The 18,452-nt window shown below is 48.5% G+C and overlaps 1 protein-coding gene and 1 long non-coding RNA gene across 24 annotated transcripts in view; one reads left to right on the forward strand and one right to left on the reverse strand.

Moving 5' to 3' along the window:
• FOXP1 (forkhead box P1) overlaps nt 1-18,452 on the forward strand; it is a 487,040-nt gene that overhangs the window by 406,316 nt on the left and 62,272 nt on the right. For all 23 annotated transcript variants that reach the window (XR_009448473.1, XM_059662966.1, XM_059662978.1 and 20 more), the window contains one exon: nt 2,418-2,622. Coding sequence is in view for 22 of the 23 variants with exons in the window: in XM_059662966.1 (XP_059518949.1) it covers nt 2,418-2,622 (205 nt within the window). In the remaining variant the exon portion in view is untranslated. The remainder of the gene's footprint in view (nt 1-2,417; nt 2,623-18,452) is intronic.
• LOC132215203 (uncharacterized) lies at nt 14,286-17,051 on the reverse strand. The gene is made up of 3 exons (XR_009448474.1): nt 16,929-17,051; nt 14,628-14,799; nt 14,286-14,382 (listed from the first exon to the last, which is right to left on the reverse strand). It is a non-coding gene; the product is annotated as an uncharacterized LOC132215203 (long non-coding RNA).

Raw genomic sequence — 18,452 nt, forward strand, 5'->3', positions numbered from 1 at the left:
ATTGTTCTCTTAGGTGTAACAGGACATCTGCCTGGCTTTATTTACTAGATAGATACACAGCTTACTGTTAGTTTGTATGTAATTTTTAATAGGCTTAATTCATTTTTTAAATGGCTTTAAAGTTCTGCTCTTTTATTTCAGAGCGAAAGTGTCAACACAGTTGTTAGACTCGCGATCCTCCAGGCTTTCCACTTCCCAGGCAGCTGACCCGGAAATCAGTTAGTTTGAGTGGAAAAATAGGCAGTTTGTGCTTTTCAAGTGTATTTACTCCCTGGAAAATAAAAATAGGTGTTGACTTGTGTGGCTTTCTATCTGTGTGTTATCTCCAGCAGACAAGCCTGTTCACTATTGTTTCAGTTGGGTAAGCAGTGGGCCGTGGGCCTGCGGGCTCGCAGGTGATGGCTGGTGCGCAGCGTCACCGTCAGTGGCCGGCGGGCTCGCAGGTGATGGCTGGTGCGCAGCGTCAGTGGCAGTGGCCGGCGGGCTCACAGGTGATGGCTGGTCCGCAGCGTCACCGTCAGTGGCCGGCGGGCTCGCAGGTGATGGCTGGTGCGCAGCGTCACCGTCAGTGGCCAGCCTGTGAGCCACAAAGCCCACGGTCACTTCACCAGGCATTTGAACATCATCACCAGATGCAGCAGATCTGGCCAGGGATTCTGTAGTGACCTTTCCCTTCGTTTAATTTGCCTCCGAGGTTTAATTTCAAGGGACAAGTAATAATTGAATATGCCCAATAACTAAATGCTCATTTGGGACAAAATCCATCAAAATATAATTGGCATTTGATTTTTATGAAGGAAGAAGAAAACCGACTTGGCGGTTGAGGATGCGTTCTAAGAATATCTGACCACTTAATGTATCATTTGCAGCCTCCATTATAGTACATATTAATTGCAAATCCTTAAGTATTTGAACATTTCTTGTGGGGAACCGTTGGGAGAGATCAACTGTTTTTGTTACCACTCCTCTCAGAAAGGCGGAGGTTATTGGTCTGCTGTGCAATAATTCACTCCTCTTTGATATGCAAACGATCCACGGTGAACATAAAAAAATCCTATCAGACTCATTTCACAGTTCTTAGCCACTCGGGTCCTCTGGAGCCCTGCGCCTCATTAGACGGTGCTCTCCAATGCCGGCATAATTAAAATCTTTAACAGTTTAGCAAAGTAAAGATGTTTGGCTGATCGCGTTGAGATGATTATCTACCCATTGTATTCTAAATGACAAAAATAAATTAAATTTAGACCTTGGCATTTTTTATTATGTGTTTCAAATGAATATAATGCACACAGCCTTCCTTTTCCATTCCGCACCTTAGACTTGGTAAGAAGCACGCCTGTTTCGCTTGCGGCTGTACAGGCAGAAAATGACCAGCTCTCTAGGTAGGGTAGTACGCCAGTTGCCTGAAACCAGGAACCGCAGCCCAGCTGTAGCGGGTTGCCTAGTGAGGTCCAGGGCCCATGACTTCTCGTCGGGTCGGTGTCCTTTCAGAGCGAGCTGAGCTTGCTAGTTGTCATTTAGCGTGGCTCTCTCCTGTGCACTAGCATGACATGGGGGTCGGATTTGGAAATCCCGGGCTGTCGAGAAGCGCGCCAGCAGAATTAAGGCTATGAGGCCACAGGAGTGAGGCGAGCATACTCATCGTATGTCTTCTTGGGGATGTAAAATACGGGTTGACACTTACTCCTTAAGACCCATGTCCACTTTGACCCCTTTAGAAAACAGGAGAACTTTATTACTCCAACTTTACACTTTCATTGTATCCTGCAATGGTTCATTAGCGCTGATCTAAGAAATGACAGTAATAATAGTGTTACTTGTATAAAAAGTTATACAGTTTTTCAGTAGACACATCCATCAATTAAGCATGTGGTACTAGAAACCAAAATTAATGAGGAAGATAGGTGTGTTAATGAAATAATCATAGTATAATCAATTTGACTGTTAAAAGTTGAAAAGCATTTCAGGAAGATGATATGAATTCATAATTTATGTCTAAAAGTGATTAATAAAAACTATATTTAATAACAAAGCTATTTGTCATCATTTAAGACTTAAGCACAAAAATTATTCATTTTTTGGTTCATGTTGTCATAATAGTATTGTTGAACACATTTATTTTGAGTCCTTCTTTGTGTCTAAAATTATATAACATCTATCCACTTTTCCCCCCCAAAATCTGGAAACCACCAAGGGGATGGAGGCTCACCGTCGGCTGCAGCCGAGGACGCTTCACCTGCACTCGAGGGAGGAGAGGGTTGTCGCTGCATTGCTGGCTTTCGTTGGGAGGGAAAGACACCGCAGCCCCAGAGCCCCCTGACACTAGGCTTTGTTTACTGACTCTTTGATTTAATTACTGTTTGAAGAGGACGGAATTGGCTGTTAATTGATTTAATTATCCAATTTGTTTGTTTCAGGCATGATTCCAGCAGAACTGCAGCAGCTCTGGAAAGAGGTGACGAGTGCGCACCCTGCCGAGGAGACCACGGGCAGCAGCCACAGCAGCGTGGATCTGACCACGGCCACCTGCGTCTCCTCCGCCCCTGCCAAGACCTCCCTCATCATGAACCCACATGCCTCTACCAATGGACAGCTCTCAGTCCACACCCCCAAGAGGGAAAGGTAGGAACGAGCCACTGAGATGTGTCCAAAAATGTCTGTAACAAGGAGGGTGGGGGTGTGCCTCACCCTGTCTTCACGACCCCTAGTTGGCTCTATGGGACTTGCATGTGCATATAATCACTTAAGAATGTATTCAATATTGTTTGGGTGTGAAGCACCTAAGAGTTTCCACCTTTTCAACATGGAGTTAGCACTGCTGTGGCTCTAACCTACCCTGCAGCCCAGCCAGCGGCCTTGCATTCTCCTTGGCTGGGTTGGATTTAGGGCTTCCAGGCTTCCTCTCTGCCAGGTGCTTGCCCATGCAAGCTGGTTGTCTTGGCTCCAAACCCCTTCTCAGGGAGTAGCAGTGTCCGCTGTGGGCAGTGTTGAATTGTGGTTTGAGAAACATGGAACTCATGCTGCTCTGCACTGCCCTCCTTGCAAGCAGGGAGCCCATCTTTTCATTATGGTGTTCCCACAGCACATGACCTTCTTAAAAGTGAACCCCGCGAAGGTGCGAGGCTGGAGGGCGGAGGCCGCGTCTGCGCCCGCAGGGGTCCGCAGCTCACCTTCTGGTGGCCGGGAGTGCACTGCCAGGGTCCAGTCATCGTCATTCTGGGTGGGAGCTTTGACTTGCCCTGAGCTGCTTTGGGCTGTAGGAGCTGAGGTTGTGGGAGACCCACCATGTGAGCACAGCTGAGGGCGGAAGAGGAGCGGCCACGACTGTGTCTTAGCGCCCAGAAGCACTGATGCCACTGTGGCTGCTTTTCAGAAGTAGAATGTGTCGATGCAGATAATGCTCTTAAATTAGAAGGTTTTCTTAGTTTACTGTTTTTAAGCCATTTCCTGTATATTACATAAGGCAAAGCTTCCACAGACAGGGGAAACCTTAGAACTGAAATGTGATAGTGTCGTTACCATGAGAAAAAAAACAAATTTAGTATTTTGTTTTTAATAGAAGTGACTCAGTGAAAGTTTTAAAATTATGTTTTCACTTAAGCAATTACAAATATAATTTTATATATTTCTTGAAATGTCAAACATCAGGAAGCCCACTGCCTTAATTAGGTTTGTATCTTTATACCAGCAGCGTTTTATCCATTTAGGGTTTAGTAATCACAGACAACATTATCTCAATACGTGTGTGTGTGTGTGTGTGTGTGTGTGTGTGTGTGTGTGTCATATTCAGTGTAACACCCATGAGGCCTTCCCCAAATGAGACTTGTGTGTGCTTGGACCAGACCTTTCGACTCGCATTTTAAGATCCTTTGGGACCGAAGATGCTTTGGGCTGACTGGGTCAGGCGGTGTGAAGAACGGGGTGGTGCCGGCAGAAGCAGCTCGGAGCCCCTGCCCAACGGAGGCTTCTGCTGCTCCCAGTTAGGAAAGGTTGGAGTGTCTGGAGCCAGTCTTGGGTCTTGCTGTGCAGTCCTTTAGAATGTCTTTGTTCTTTTAAACACTACCCCTTCAGTGGCTTTGGGGAGAAGGCTCTAGGCGCCCCCTTGCTGCACGTGCGTTGGTGTCCTGGGGTGGCTGCCCGTCGCGGCCAGGCGCCAGCATGGCCCCTTTACCGCAGAGCAGGGGGCCCTGCGCCAGAAATGCCCTCCGAGGCCCTGGGGGTGTGTGCGAGGATTCCCTGTGACACACACTCTTGCCGTGCGTCCACACTCAGGTGAGGGCGAGCCGGGAGGCGAGGGGAGGAGAACCTTTCCACGTCTTAGAGCGCGTTTGGAAGGAAGTGGGTCCTACAGACAGTCCAACTCCAGAATAAGTTTGACTTTTTTTATGGTCCTTGTTTGTCTGCACGGAACTTGAGCATAATCCTCGGTGCACTACCTGTCAGCATTGGACTGTGGATCAGGAAAGATCCGGGCCGCCCTGAGCCTTCATCGGGGGTAAAAGCAGGCTGAGTGCTGGAGTCGCGCGTGCAGGGCTGGAGCAGCTGTGACATTACCGGCCACTGCTCCTCTCGATTGAGATTTCTGTAGATTCCTAGATGTGTCCGGATTCAAAGGAAATTATAATTAGCACATTTTAACTGAATGTAGCAAATAAGACAAATGAGCCCCTGAGGTTGAAGATAATTCAGAGTTATAACCTTGCAGAACTGATCGTCAAAAATGCAACTATCATGTATATATAGGTACTTAAAAGAGTGCGATAGGGTCTTACCCGGTTAAGGTTAATTTCTAAGTCCTGTGTGTGCTGTCCTGTTTAAGTAGTGGAAACAGAAAGCGGTCACCATAACAACAGGTTCTCGCTGCCACCCAGAGCTGCTGCTGGTCAGGGGTCCCCGGGAGAAGGGTCTCGTCCTCAGTCCTGGCCCCCGTGAACGCCCTGCCCTGGGCTCGCGCTGCCGCGTTCCTGACAGGATCTGAACAGGCAGAGTTGGGTGCTCTTTGGGAAGGTGTGGAAAAGGCGTTGTCGTGGGGTGTTTGTTCTGGACGTAGTCGGGTGCAGCCCCTTCTCCAGCCCTGGCCGCGCACCCTGGCCTCCCGCTCGCAGCACAGCAGCTCTGGGCCCGGTGAGCTGCAGGCTGTAACGGAGATAAATACCGCACTTGGCAGGACACTCCCACTCTCCTCTTTAATTTGTCTTCCACAGGAAAAGTGTAATTAAATCATTCAGGGTAAACCCTGGAGTGGAGCAGGAGGAGATGTGCTTTGGTGACGATGGCTGAAGCCCACTCCCTGCTGTCCGGGCACCCCCTCTCCCTGCAATGGCATGAGTGGCCGTCCTTTGGGGGCAGTGCCAACCCCCAGGTCCAGGCTTCCTCACATCCCGCCGGTGCCTCAGGGACAGTCAGCAGCAGCACTTTCAGAATTCGGGACTTTCTCCCCACAATTTAATCCGTCCCCAGTGCCCAAGAAGTGGGGGTGGGCAGAAGCTGAGGGGGCTGACAGAGGAGAAGGCACCTTCCTCACTCCGACTGCCATGTCATTCCACAGGACCAGAGGTAGACGACAGAACTCAGACCCAGGGTCCCTGTACACATGACAGTGTTACCTTGTTTTCTTTACTCGTCTCTCTTGCTTTAGGAAATTCCAAGTTTTGATGTGGGTAAATAAAATCCACAGCATGCAAATGAAACATTTATGAAAATGCTAAATTTAGTAAAGCCCTTGGAGCTTCTTGGATCAAAGCAGTTATGTAAATACAAATAGCAATTACTACTTAAGTAATTGCCCGAGTTAAAATTCTAAATATCGCATTATGTTACGGTGCGCTGGGGAAGGGAAGGGAGCTCACTGCATCCATCTTTCTCTGCACAGGCGTGGGCTGAGTGATGGCTCACTGTACCCATGTGACCGCTGGGAAGCTGAAGGGATTATCATACCCTTTTCACAGATGAGGAAATTGAGTCATAGAGATTAAATAACTGGTGTAGGGTCACAGAACTGATTGGTGGCATATCCAGGTTCCAAATTCAAGTCTCTCTTCTAGTTTATAAATCAACACTTGAAGTTCCCGTTCAGCTTAGAAGTGAATACAGTCATGCACTCAACGCTGGGTCAGTCAACGCTGGGCTGCGTGTTGGACGGCGGCCCCATAAAATTATAATTTTTCTGAAGAGTTCCTGTCACCACGCGCTATCTTAGTGTCAGCGCGCAGTGCGTGACTCGTGTGGTGGTGCTGCTGGTGTGAACACACCGCTGACTGCCGGTCCTGTGAGAGTGCAGCCCGCACAGCCCTGCCCTGCACGCGGCACTTGCTGACACACGACTGTCACGGGTTCTGCACTCACCGTGCTGTCGTTTTCGTCGTGTGAAACAGTGTGCGTGCTACTCAGGCAGCGGCCCCGTCCAGCTCGTGTTCACACGTGTCTGGATTGCACCGTCTTCTCTTGTGCTGGAATCCATCTCGTGTGGTTGTGTAGTCACGTGCTGCACAGGCTTGCACAGGAGCGGTAGGCTGTCCGTGTGGCTGGGCGTGCGGCGGGCCAGGCCTGTGTGGGTGCACTCCGTGATGTTCACGTGACAACAGCATCCCCTAACACCCCGTTTCTCTGAGTGTGTTCCTGTCCTTAAGCATCACGTCACATGACTACCTGTGATGAACTAAAGTCAGTATTCCTAAAAGAAAATTTAAATTTAATTTAAAATTAATCCAGTTAAGCTTCTGTGTGTACATCAACACATTTTAAGGAAAATAGCAGTTTCCTCTTAACTTGGATACAGATCTGTTCTAGGCCTTTGGCGAAGGCCTACAAAGTACTTACGGTCTGAAGCAGCACCTAAAAAACAAAAATGACCCCCGTGCAAGACGTGCACACAGGCAGATGCACAGCAAGCCTTTCTCTCTCTCTTAAAAGTGTCCCCACTTTCCTGTCCTCCTCGTGCATCTCACGTTTCCTTGGTGGGACATCCTGGGTCTCTGCTCCATTCCCGCTGTCCTCTGTGGGCCACCCTGGAGGTACTCCTTTTGTGGTGATCCTTCCCAGATTTTTGCTTTCGGTTTACCCACCGTCAGCGGCTGTTCCATGATGTGCGTGTCTCAGTCATAGCTCTGCTAGGTGTTTGTTCCAAGCCTCCCCGAAGCATCGGGTACCAGGCTTCCTTAGCCTTCGCAAGGATCGCAGTTGCCCGGCGTCTGCTTTGGTTGCAGACTGTTCTCAGAGTCAGGGGACCACGTCGGGCCCCTCTCCCGGGGCCTCCTGCCGCCATCCACTCACCACGCCTCTTCCTTCGTCGCCTCTCCTCGGTTGGCGCCGCGCGTGTGTCGCACGGGCTGTGCTTTCTGCGCTGCGCAGCTGGCAGCGCTTTTCAAATAGCCCTGGAGCCGAGGCTTGGCTCGTGCGCCCTCAGACAGTTTCACGTGATACAGTGTCTGTTCTGGCTGGTGGCCTCTTGCCATGTTGCCATGTATCTGACTGTGTAACAATAACATTTGTGTCTACCGGGCATCACTATTTTCCAAAGGCAGGGGCCTCCGAATGTGGACAGCCTGGGGCTTTCTTTCTAATTTTTAAACTAAAGTCTATGTTGAAGAGTAAATATTGGTGCTTTTGGTGTATTTTCTAAAATTCTAGAAGCTTGGTTTCAGAATTGTTGTAGTTTCACAAGCCTCTCACTGTTGTATATATTCCTAGTTGGGGCCTTTTGAGCCAGAAAATTAGTCAGTAAGCCTCTCATCATTCGGAGCAGTGCTTGCTCGTTGCACCTCTTCTTGGTTTCGGTTTTGAAAATCAGATGATTGGTCTTGTATTTCTTCTGATTTGAAGTATGTACTTGAGCACACACTGGCTACCACCAATCGTTCTTTCCCCTTAGAGCAGTGGTTCTCAACCTTCCTAATGCCGCGACCCTTTAATACAGTTCCTCAGGTAGTGGTGACCCCCAACCATAAAATTATTTTCGTTGCTACTTCATAACTGTAATTTTGCTACTGTTACGAATCGTAATGTAAATACCTGATATGCAGGAGGTATTTTCATTGTTCGCGACCCACAGGTTGAGAACCGCTGCCTTAGAGCATTTTGGAGAACCTGCAGTCAAATTGTCCCAAATCGTCTTCATAATTGTTGCTGCTTCCTGCGAATATGTATTGAGGCAATTGATACATAACAGAGGTCAGCAAATTATGGCCTACCAGCCAAGCCTGGCCCACAGCTCATTTTGTAAATAAAGTTTTATTGGAACACAGTGATGCTCATTTATTTATGCATCATCTATGGCTGCTTTCACACTGGAGTGGCTGCCTTGAGCAGTTGTAGCAGAAACTAAGTGGCCCACAAAAACGAAAATATTTTACTTTCTGGCCATTTACTGAAAAAAAATTTGCCAACTTCTGGCCTTAACTAACAAGACCATGTTTCTCAGATTTCCTGATGGTATTCTTACAGGTGTTGGGTGGATATTCCTCCAGGAAGATTTGGGTTTCATGGTCTGAGATGAGGTGTAGAAGATGTGTTTGTCATACCTGCCTGAGATTCTTGCTGCTCAGTGTCAGCAGCTGCAGCAATTTTTGCATCACCTGGCAGCCTGTTAGCCACGCAGAGGGCCAGGCCCGCCCAGCGCTGCACAGTCAGGCTGGCACTGCTCTCCGCCCAGGGCGGGCGTGGTCATTAGGTCCCCTGGTTTGGGCAATGTTGGGAAGTAGGAGTTTTTCGGGAAATTTTTGAAAATCTAGTCCTTCCCATTCTTGTGTGAACCAGCAGAGCAGAGGGAGTGTTGCTGGAGGGAGAGGAGTCGGCATGCAGGGTGGTGGAGGCAGCCACCGTTTACTGAGCTACTGCTCTGTGGGGCCCTATAAATAAAGGCCTTGCCCTGGCTGGTGTTGCTCAGTGGATAGAGCATCGGCCTATGGACTGAAGGGGGTCGGGTTCGGTTCCTGTCAAGGGCACATACCCAGGTTGTGGGCTTAATCCCCATTGTGGGGTGTGCAAGAGGCAGCCAATCAATGATTCCCTCCCATCATTGATTCCCTCCCATCATTCTCTCCCTCTCCCTTCCTCTCTGAAATCAATAATATACATATATACATATATACATATACATATACATATACATATACATATACATATACATATACATATACATATACATATATGAGCCTTGACATCTGCCTTGATGCTCTTTTTCCCATTTAAGCCTCACAGTAACCCTATGGGCTACTTACTGTCCTGTTTGTACAAATGGGATTGTGGGGCCCAGAGGCCACACAACTAGCTGGACTGGCACCGAGGCCTCCCTGTCCCTCAGGTCCTTGCAATGACGGCCATAGTCTGGGGGTTCCCGGGGCTGCTCCACCCAGACTGTTGGGTTACAGTCTTCAGCCCTTAGAGCTCAGGGATCGGGACCAGGCCATAAGCATCAGGTGGTCGTCTGCTCAGCCATGAGGAGCGTTTGGAGAAGCCCCCGAGGTCCTCTGCTGCGTGTCTGTCTCGTCTTTCTGCCCGGAGTGCGCAGGGGGCAGGCTGGGCGCGTCCTGCCAGCTGACCAGAAGGGGAAGGGCGGGTGGCCAGTGGTGGGGGCCTAAAATGCAGGCGCCTCTTTCTGCTCCAGAGCGACACTTTGAAGCACCACCCTCGTCTGTTTGCTTGGGAAATAGCCTGTTTAGGGCAGAAACGTTCCTGCTTGCCCAGGGTTCCCAGCTCCGTCCCCAGCAGGGGGCGTGCAGGAGGCAGCTGAGCCATGATTCCCTCTCATGGATGTTCTCTCTCTCTCCCTCTGAAATCAGTACCAGTATATTTTTGAAAATGTTCTTGCTTATGTCAGAAGGAGCACCTGGGAGCTCACGAGCAGCTTGCACGCAGGGCGCGGTGGGGTATGTGGGGGCTGCAAGGCTTAGACGAGGTGAGATGCGCTTGCAGCCCTTGCTCCTGGGTCTCGCAGGAGGAAAGGCTCTGGGGACGTGCCCGCCGGACGCCACTCCGGTGCCAGAGGCCCAGCGAGGACTGCAGTGGTGCCTCGCCCCAGGGGCCAGTGCGCGGATTTCCTTGAGGGTTTGCCTGGTGTGGTGATTCCAAGAAAACGGGCCAGTTATTATTCTCTGAGAGCTGTGGGGTCCTTTTGCCATAACATAGTGTCACTAGATGCCACAGCTTTTTTCTTTCTTGCGTTTAAGTAATAAATAATTTCCAATAAATGGCATCATTGCTCTGGAGAGTCAGTTCATCTTGTTTCTCTTAAAGGAATCTCGACCGTGGGCTCTGTCATGTCTAGCGGGCCAGCTGTCCCCACACCATATGTGAACCCCATTCCTCTCACTGCGCAGGGAAGACAGTCTGGGATGATGGGGTTTCCCGCCAGGGCCCTTCATTGGTCCCCGCCGTTCCGCAGGTGTATGCACTGCGTGGAAGGGCTCACCCTCCTCCTCAGTCTCCCCTCGCTTTCCCGGAGGCCAGCGTGGCAGGGGAGCCCGAGCTCCGGCCTGCGCGAACTCGGGCATTGTTGCTTGTACTGGGTTAAGGTTTTTTTGTTGTTGTTGTTGTTGTTTTTTAAAATATATTTTTTATTGATTTCAGAGAGGAAAGGGAGAGAGAAATAGAAACATCAATGATGAGAGAGAATCGATTGGCCGCCTTCTACATGCCCCCTACTGGGAATCAAGCCTGCAACCCGGGCATATGCCCTTGACCAGAATTGAACCCGGAACCCTTCAGTTCATAGGCCGACGCTCAATCCACTGAGCCAAACCAGCTAGGGCTGGGTTAAGAGTTTTGTTGAAATGCACATTTTGCCACTTGGATTGAATGAGTAGTAAATTTCCTTTGCCAGATACTGGATTCATCCAAAGGGGAAAGGGAAGCCATGAGTCTACAGAAGCCATGTGGCTTAGAAAAGTCCTGCCGAAACTGGTTTGGCTCACTGGATGGAGCGTCGGCCTGCAGACTGAAGGGTCCCGGGTTCGATTCCGGTCAGGGGCATGTGCCTGGGTTGCGGGCACATCCCCAGTGGGAGATGTGCGGGAGGCGGCTGATCGATGTTTCTCATCGATGTTTCTGGCTCTCTGTCTCTCTCCCTTCCTCTCTGTGAAAAATCAACGGAATATATTTAAAAAAAAAAAAAGAAAAGTCCTGGCCTTACTCTATTCAATGGCAAATAGGAGTCCCGTGTTCTTAGCCAAGCATGGGTCGGGCGAGGGGCTACCTCTGCAGGAGTCTGAAGCGGGAGTCATGTTCTTTTTCAAGACTTGGAAGGATGCTTTCTTGCACCGTGTTCCCATGTAGCCCGCTGGCCAACTCCTGCGGCAATGCCAATGCGTGTGCTGCCTCTGCACAGCGTCCTAGGTCCTGTGCCTACCCCCTTTGTAATCAGTCACAGCCTAAGTATATTATCCATATGTATAAAAGCCAAGTGACCAGAACGCCAGAACGACCAGAATGACCAGTCACTATGACGTGCACCGCAGCGGCCAACCGGCCCATCAGGGCCCCGACTGGCTCCCCACAGCCTCCCGCAGCCCCTCCCCCCGGCGGGGCTGGCCAGCCAACTGCTGTGCCCCCCCCCCCACACTCCCTCTCCCCCGCCAGCCTGGCCCTATTGGCCCCCACCTGGGTGGGCTGGCCAGACCCCACCAGTGCACGAATTCATGCACTGGGCCTCTGCTAAAGTATATCCTCCTCATTAAAACAACAGTGGAGGCTCACACAGGGAGGTTGTCAGTGTGTCCCCGCTTGTCACTCTCCTGTGTGAATGAAGGAGATAACCATTCCTTTGGGGAACTGTTCCGGGGACTGAGCAAAGATACGCCAGCCAGAGAATTCTCTTAGCTGCGATTTTCCTTTCTGTGTGAACTCAGGCCCCCGTGCTCTGCAGTCACAGCACAATTGCAAAGCCCAGGTGGTGTTCGGTGGGACAGTCCCCTGGGCACATGTCGCCAGGAGCCGTACGGCCTGTTCGGTGTCTTTATCCATCTGGCAGTCTGTCCCATTCACAGGAAGGCGCGGCGGAGCCTGGCCGGCACTGTGGTCAATGTGGTGGGAGAGGAGGCCTCCATCCCAGCAGCCTCTGCGGGAGAGCGCGTCTTAAGGTTACGATGTGCACACCCACACGGGCTCAGCGAGGGAACCCAGGAGAGCCTTTCCTTTCCCTGCCTCGCTTTTAGAAGCAAATGGTTCAGTTGGCAGGTATAGTTCCAGTGCGTGACACATTCCTGGTTTATATCAAGCCCTGTGTGTGTGCGTGCGTGTGCGCGTGCATGCACACACACACAAACACACACCTTTTCTGGGTGTTGTTCGTGGGTTACCCCAGTTTTAGGACAGTATACCTGTACTAGACTCTGCCTTTTGTTCTCTGTTTTTGCATTTTCAGTTGTGAAAATGCTTTTCAATATACAGTTTGGATTGTTGGGCTGGTTAGTTTTTGTTTTTAAGTCTTAAAATGAGAAAAGTGAAAGGGAAGAGGGAATCATTACTAGTCTCAGATCTGAGAGTGAAACATTCCATGGAGTTGTTAGAACTGAACTGGGAGAATCAAAAAAACAGAGATTGCCCCATAAATAAGATGAAAAGGGGCATTTTTAAAGGCACTTTGGAACATTTACCAGAAGGCACAGCCTTCTCCATTTTATACGCTCAAATGTTGTTATGCTTTTGTGTCACTATTTCTATTCTTTTTTAAAAATATATTTTTATTGATTTTAGAGAGGAAAGGAGAGGGGGAGAGAGATAGAAACATCAATGATGAGAGAGAATCATTGATGGGCTGGCTCATGCATGCCCCCTACTAGGGATCGAGCCCACATCCAGGCATGTGCCCTGACCGGGAATCAAACCATGACCTCTTGGTTCATAGGTTGACACTCAACCGCTGAGCCACACCGGCTGGGCACTGTAACTATTCTTGTGTGGTAAACACAGACCCTACAGTAACTGTAGCTGGTGATGTTTACACAGGTCGTTGAACCTGTAAAACTTTCCTCAACCAATGGACGCTCTTTGTGACCTTTAAACTTCAGCCCTTTTATGACCTTCAAGGAAACCAATCTAATGGCAAGGTTGATTCCTCTTTCATTATTTTTTTCTATTTTTTTTTCATACTTTTAGGTATATCTTTGAAGTATCCTTTCTGTGTGTGCATTTTGCATCTTGGCTATGAATGTTGAGTGTGAGGTACATTATGGCAGAAGATAAAGAAAAGCCCACAATGTTTGTGTAAATCAAGCACGTCACACTCAAAGGCTCACACGGGCCAAATAACCAAGGTGTAAGTGTATGTGGCCACAAAAGACACAAAAGCTTCAGTTTTCATAGAAACGTAGGTTTATTTTGATAGAGACATGCTGAATACAATGGGCTGAAGTAAATGAGTCATCGTTCACATAAAATAATAGGACATTTTAATAAAAAGTAATATTTTTTCTTGAACATTAACTTACCAGACACTGAGTAACTGCACAAATTAATGAGCATAACGCAAATAAACCTATTTTTCTTGTTCTCCTAAAGCGAAATATTTCCTGTTGCGCCCACCAAACAAGTCAGTCCAAGACTAATGACATGGCGATCAGCAGTAAAAGTATTCGCTGCTGGTGTTAGTGGAGAGGAATGGTGCGCCTGCGCGTAAGGCAGGTGAGGGAAATGGATGCAACACGATGCTAGTCATCAGTCATTAGCGAACGTTGTAGTTCATTATTAGTAAATATGTATAACAGGATGTTGTAACATTTAAGTTATGAAATATTTGTTGAAACGTTTCTTACATGCCGTTATACTGGCTCGGCCGCAAACATATTCATTGTGGGCCACATGCAGCCCACAGGCCACGAGTGTGACACGCTTGGTGTAAGTGATGCAGTCTTTGGTTGCAGGAGGGGCCATGGTAGTCATTGGGTGGGGTTAGGTTAGACATCCAAAAGGCTAAAACTCCACTGAAATTATTATTACAGACCTGAGAAGTGGACAGGCTTCTGTGACTGTGTCTGTTTTTTTTTTAATATCTGAAATACTGATGGAAACATTCTGGTACATATGAGCCCCTATATTCAACTTAACTTTTTCCTTATGAGTCATATTTTTGACAAGAACAAGATGTCTGGTGTTCAAGATCCGTGTGAGAAATAAATGGCAGTTAAATTAGAAAAAAAAATTAACACCAAGAGCTGGAATAATCCAGTGGTGTTGGAATAAATTATAAGGTTGTACAGGCAGAACCACAAAGAAACCTAAGGATGAATGGGAAGAGGATGAATGGGAAGTTACCCAGCGTTCAACCAGAAAGCGTTCCGAAGCAGGGCGGCAGTCCCTGGGCGGTACGTCCGTTCAGTCCCCATAGCGCACCAAGCCCCAACCACGTCCCAAGTGTCCGAGGCTCAGCCATGAGGATCCAGCCATGAGCTGGCGGAAGAGATAAAGAACAAATGAGTAATTACATAGTGAAAAGACAGACAGAATCAAGTTCTGGAAAAAATAAAGTGGGGAAGGGGGAAGAGTGGGCCAAGGTTACATTTGGGTAAATGGGTTGGTCTGGCAAGGACTTCTGAGGAAGTGAATCTTGGGGAAGTGAGGGGAGAACCCTCCAGGCAGCGGACACAGCAGGCAGGGCAAAGGGGTAGCGTGTTTTGCTCAGTCACGGCCCATACCTCATGTGGGGCGGGGGCGGGACGGCTGTGTTTCTAGGAATTATGAGGTAGACTCTGAAGCTGGACCGCCTGCATTCCAACACAGGCTGTTACTTAGTTTACCTCATCTTGCTGTGCCTCCATTTTCCATCTGTGAAATGGGTATGATGCCAGGCCTTGCTTCATAGATTAACTGTGAAGATTAAATAAATTAATACACATTATAGTCTGTAGCATATAGTAGGTGCTCAATAAAAATTGTTAAAGTCATTTATTCTTTCAAACCACATTTTTGAGCATTTATTATATACTAACTCAGGGGTCCTCAAACTTTTTAAACGGGGCCAGTTCACTGTCCCTCAGACCGTTGGAGGGCCAGACTATAGTTTAAAAAAAAAACTATGAACAAATTCCTATGCACACTGCACATATCTTATTTTGAAGTAAAAAAACAAAACGGGAACAAATACAATATTTGTATTTGCATGTGGCCCGCGGGCCGTAGTTTGAGGACCCCTGTACTAACTTGGACCTTCTGGGGATTAAAAGATGGCTACAGTGTATTCTTCCCCTGTAGAAGTTCACAGTCCAGAGACACAGACATGGAAACAGACTCTTGTAACAAAATGTAATACATTCAGAGCCAGGAGTATATGCAAAAGTCGATAATTGGTTTAAAATGAGCGCTAGTGGAATATTGTAGAGTATGTATTTCCTCCCCTCGTGTGCATCAGGTGAGATGTTGTAACTGAAGGGGGGGCTTCGTGTCTCTTGTCGCTTGCTGCGTCCTGGCTGTCGAGGCCAGCTGGTCCTTGGGCAGTTGTTGCTGAATTCCGTCATAGAGACTAGGCCAGTGGTCGGCAAACTGCGGCTCGCGAGCCACATGCGGCTCTTTGGCCCCTTGAGTGTGGCTCTTCCACAAAATACCACGTGCGGGTGCGCATGTACAGTGCAATTGAAACTTCGTGGCCCATGCGCAGAAGTCAGTATTTTGTGGAAGAGCCACACTCAAGGGGCCAAAGAGCCGCATGTGGCTCGTGAGCCGCAGTTTGCCGGCCACTGGACTAGGCGAATGGTTTCAGAAGATGGAGAAGCCCTTGTTAACCTTTGGCCCCCTAAGCTGTCAGAGTCCTGGGAACCTTCCTCGATACTTTCACATGCTCCAAACAAGAGAGAAAATGTGAGTTTCTGGTCAGAGTTAATTCTCACCTGTCGCTGGCCTCAGCGCCACCTGTGGGCCTGGCTGGAGGACAGGTCCTGACCCCAGTTCTAGTGTTTCTGACTCAGTAAGTTGGGGTGGGGACCTAGAATTTGCATCTCTGACAAGTTCCCAGGGACCGTACTTGGAGAACATCCCAACTGCTATGCTTCCGTGGTGGCATTCCTCCCTTCCCACCAGTCGAAGTGACAGAAGTGACCGGGATAATTTATTTGCTATCATTTAGGATAGCGGTTCTCAACCTGTGGGTCGCGACCCCTTTGGGGGTCGAATGGCCCTTTCACAGGGGTCGCCTAAGACCATCGGAAAACACATATTGAATATATAATTACATGTTGTTTTTGTGATTAATCACTATGCTTTAATTATGTTCAATTTGTAACAATGAAAATACACCCTGCATATCAGATATTTACATGACAATTCATAACAGTAGCAAAATTGCAGTTATGAAGTAGCGACGAAAATAATTTTATGGTTGGGGGTCACCACAACATGAGGAACTGTATTAAAGGGTCTCAGCATTAGGAAGGTTGAGAACCACTGATTTAGGACAACCTGTGCTCCAGTGCCAAAATATTCAAAGAGAAAAAAAATTAAGATTATGATCCAACAAAAACTATTTTATGGAATAAAATTTCTTTAAAAATTCCTAATACTGGCCTTTAAACCATGTGTAATAATCTCGTCTTTCTAATTTATTTTTTGTTTTATTGCTTAAAAATGCTTTTTATGCTTCTATCATCTGCCTGGTCTTATTCTGCTTCTTGTAGCAGGTGAGCTCCTGCTGACGGTGAAGGACAGATAAAATGTTACATCTCATGTACCAGCCACCTGTTCAGTTCTCTCCCTCCAGCTGGAGAGCCAGGCAGACTCCTGCAGAGAGGAGAGAGCATAGTCACAGTCTGTGCCCAGCACCTTTACCGGTGTTTGAGTCACCCCATCATGATTAAACATTTTGAAAATGCACCCCTACTAAGTGTGCTTTTTACTTAATTATGCACATGTCTACTGTTTTGTCTGTATTATAAAAATTAGAGGCCTGGGGAATGAGAAGTATGTACACATACACATGTGTATGCTCGTATAAGGTCTAAGATCACCTTAACACACACATACGTCCATTTCAATATTCTCATGAATCCCGGTGTAGAGACCGTGTTCTAGGAACCCAACTCCATGCTTCTCACAAACGAGGTGTTTATGTGGACCTGCTGAACTAAAGGGAGAGATGGGGGTAACTCAGGTGGTTATTAATGAAGCATTCTGTGCTACGGAAAAGCTAAAGCAGCTGCATAAAGTGGGGGTAACTTGAAGGAGACATAAATGCATGTGCCACATGCTTCTGCGCCCGTTTGTGTCTGAGCTCCCTTGTTCTTCGCTCTTGCTGTTTGCCTTCCGGGTGGCCCTCACACAGTTGCCTGACCCCCGGCTCCGGCCGTGGCTGTGCTGACATCCGGAGCACTGAGGGGAGGGCTTCCACCAGGAGAGGAGTGTTGGAACTTTGATCTGTGCTCTCTGGTTTCCTCGGTGCTGTGGGTGCCTGGGACACCTGGGCCAGGTCCCACGTGGGCCCGGTGACTCACCACGGCAAATACGCTTGCAGTGACATGATGAGAATGCTGCCAAATGGTGTCAGTAAGTTGTGGATTAGTGGTCCCTTTTCCGTATTGACACAGTCGCTCACAGCCACTCTTTGGAAAGCATTCTGTTTTCCTAACAAGATCCCGGGATTGATGCTTTCAGCATTCACCTCACAAACTCAGGGCAGCCCTGATCGTTGGAAACAAAAGCTGGACCTCTGCCTCCTCTTGGTCTCTGCCTTTGTTTACCCCTTCACTCAGCACCGTGCAAGCAGGCGTCCTACCTTTGTCATCCCTGCGGTCGGTGTTGCGATGGTCTGACTGGAAGGCACCACACAGCCTCTTGCCCTGCCCTGTGCTTCCGTGCCCGGACCTGGCGTCAGGAAATCAGGACGGCATGTTTCACCCAGTAGCTGAAAAGGGAGATGGGGCAGGTGGGTGATGTGGATGGTGAAGGAAATAACTTGCCAAACTTAGCATCTGCCCTGGCCCCACCCTCAGGTTCTCACCATAGGCACAGCGGTCAGCACTGGTCACAGCCGCACCTGTCCACGGGCTCCTGCCTGAGGGGTAAGCTGCAGGCCACGAGCAGGGACACTGCGCTCCTGTTGTGGCCTTTGTGGGTCTTTGCCCCGTACATTCTGATGACCCTGCGGCTCCGCCCTCCCCCTGAGAGCTCAGATGGAAGGGTCTGCTGGGACTGGCCGGGGTCAGTCACCCAGCTGTCCACTCGGTCGCCCTGAGGAATACTCCATGAGCGTTAGTAATTTGAATGTGTCCCGTTGTCAGGAAGTTGCCATATGTTCTTACATTATTATTTATATTATTTTCTTAAAACTGACTTATTTTTCAATTTAGATGAAATAAACATTGTCCTAAGAAGCGGTATTTGTGAACTTGGGTTGAGGTTGGAGATGATACATACATTTTTGTCCAAGATCAATTTATTTTTATTGTTTTTATTTTTTTTAATCTTTTATTTTTTTATTGATTGAGATACTACACATGTGTCCTTATCCCCACATTACCCCCTATCCCCCACTC

The sequence above is a fragment of the Myotis daubentonii genome, chromosome 14 (assembly GCF_963259705.1).
Source record: "Myotis daubentonii chromosome 14, mMyoDau2.1, whole genome shotgun sequence".
NCBI lineage: Eukaryota > Metazoa > Chordata > Mammalia > Chiroptera > Vespertilionidae > Myotis > Myotis daubentonii.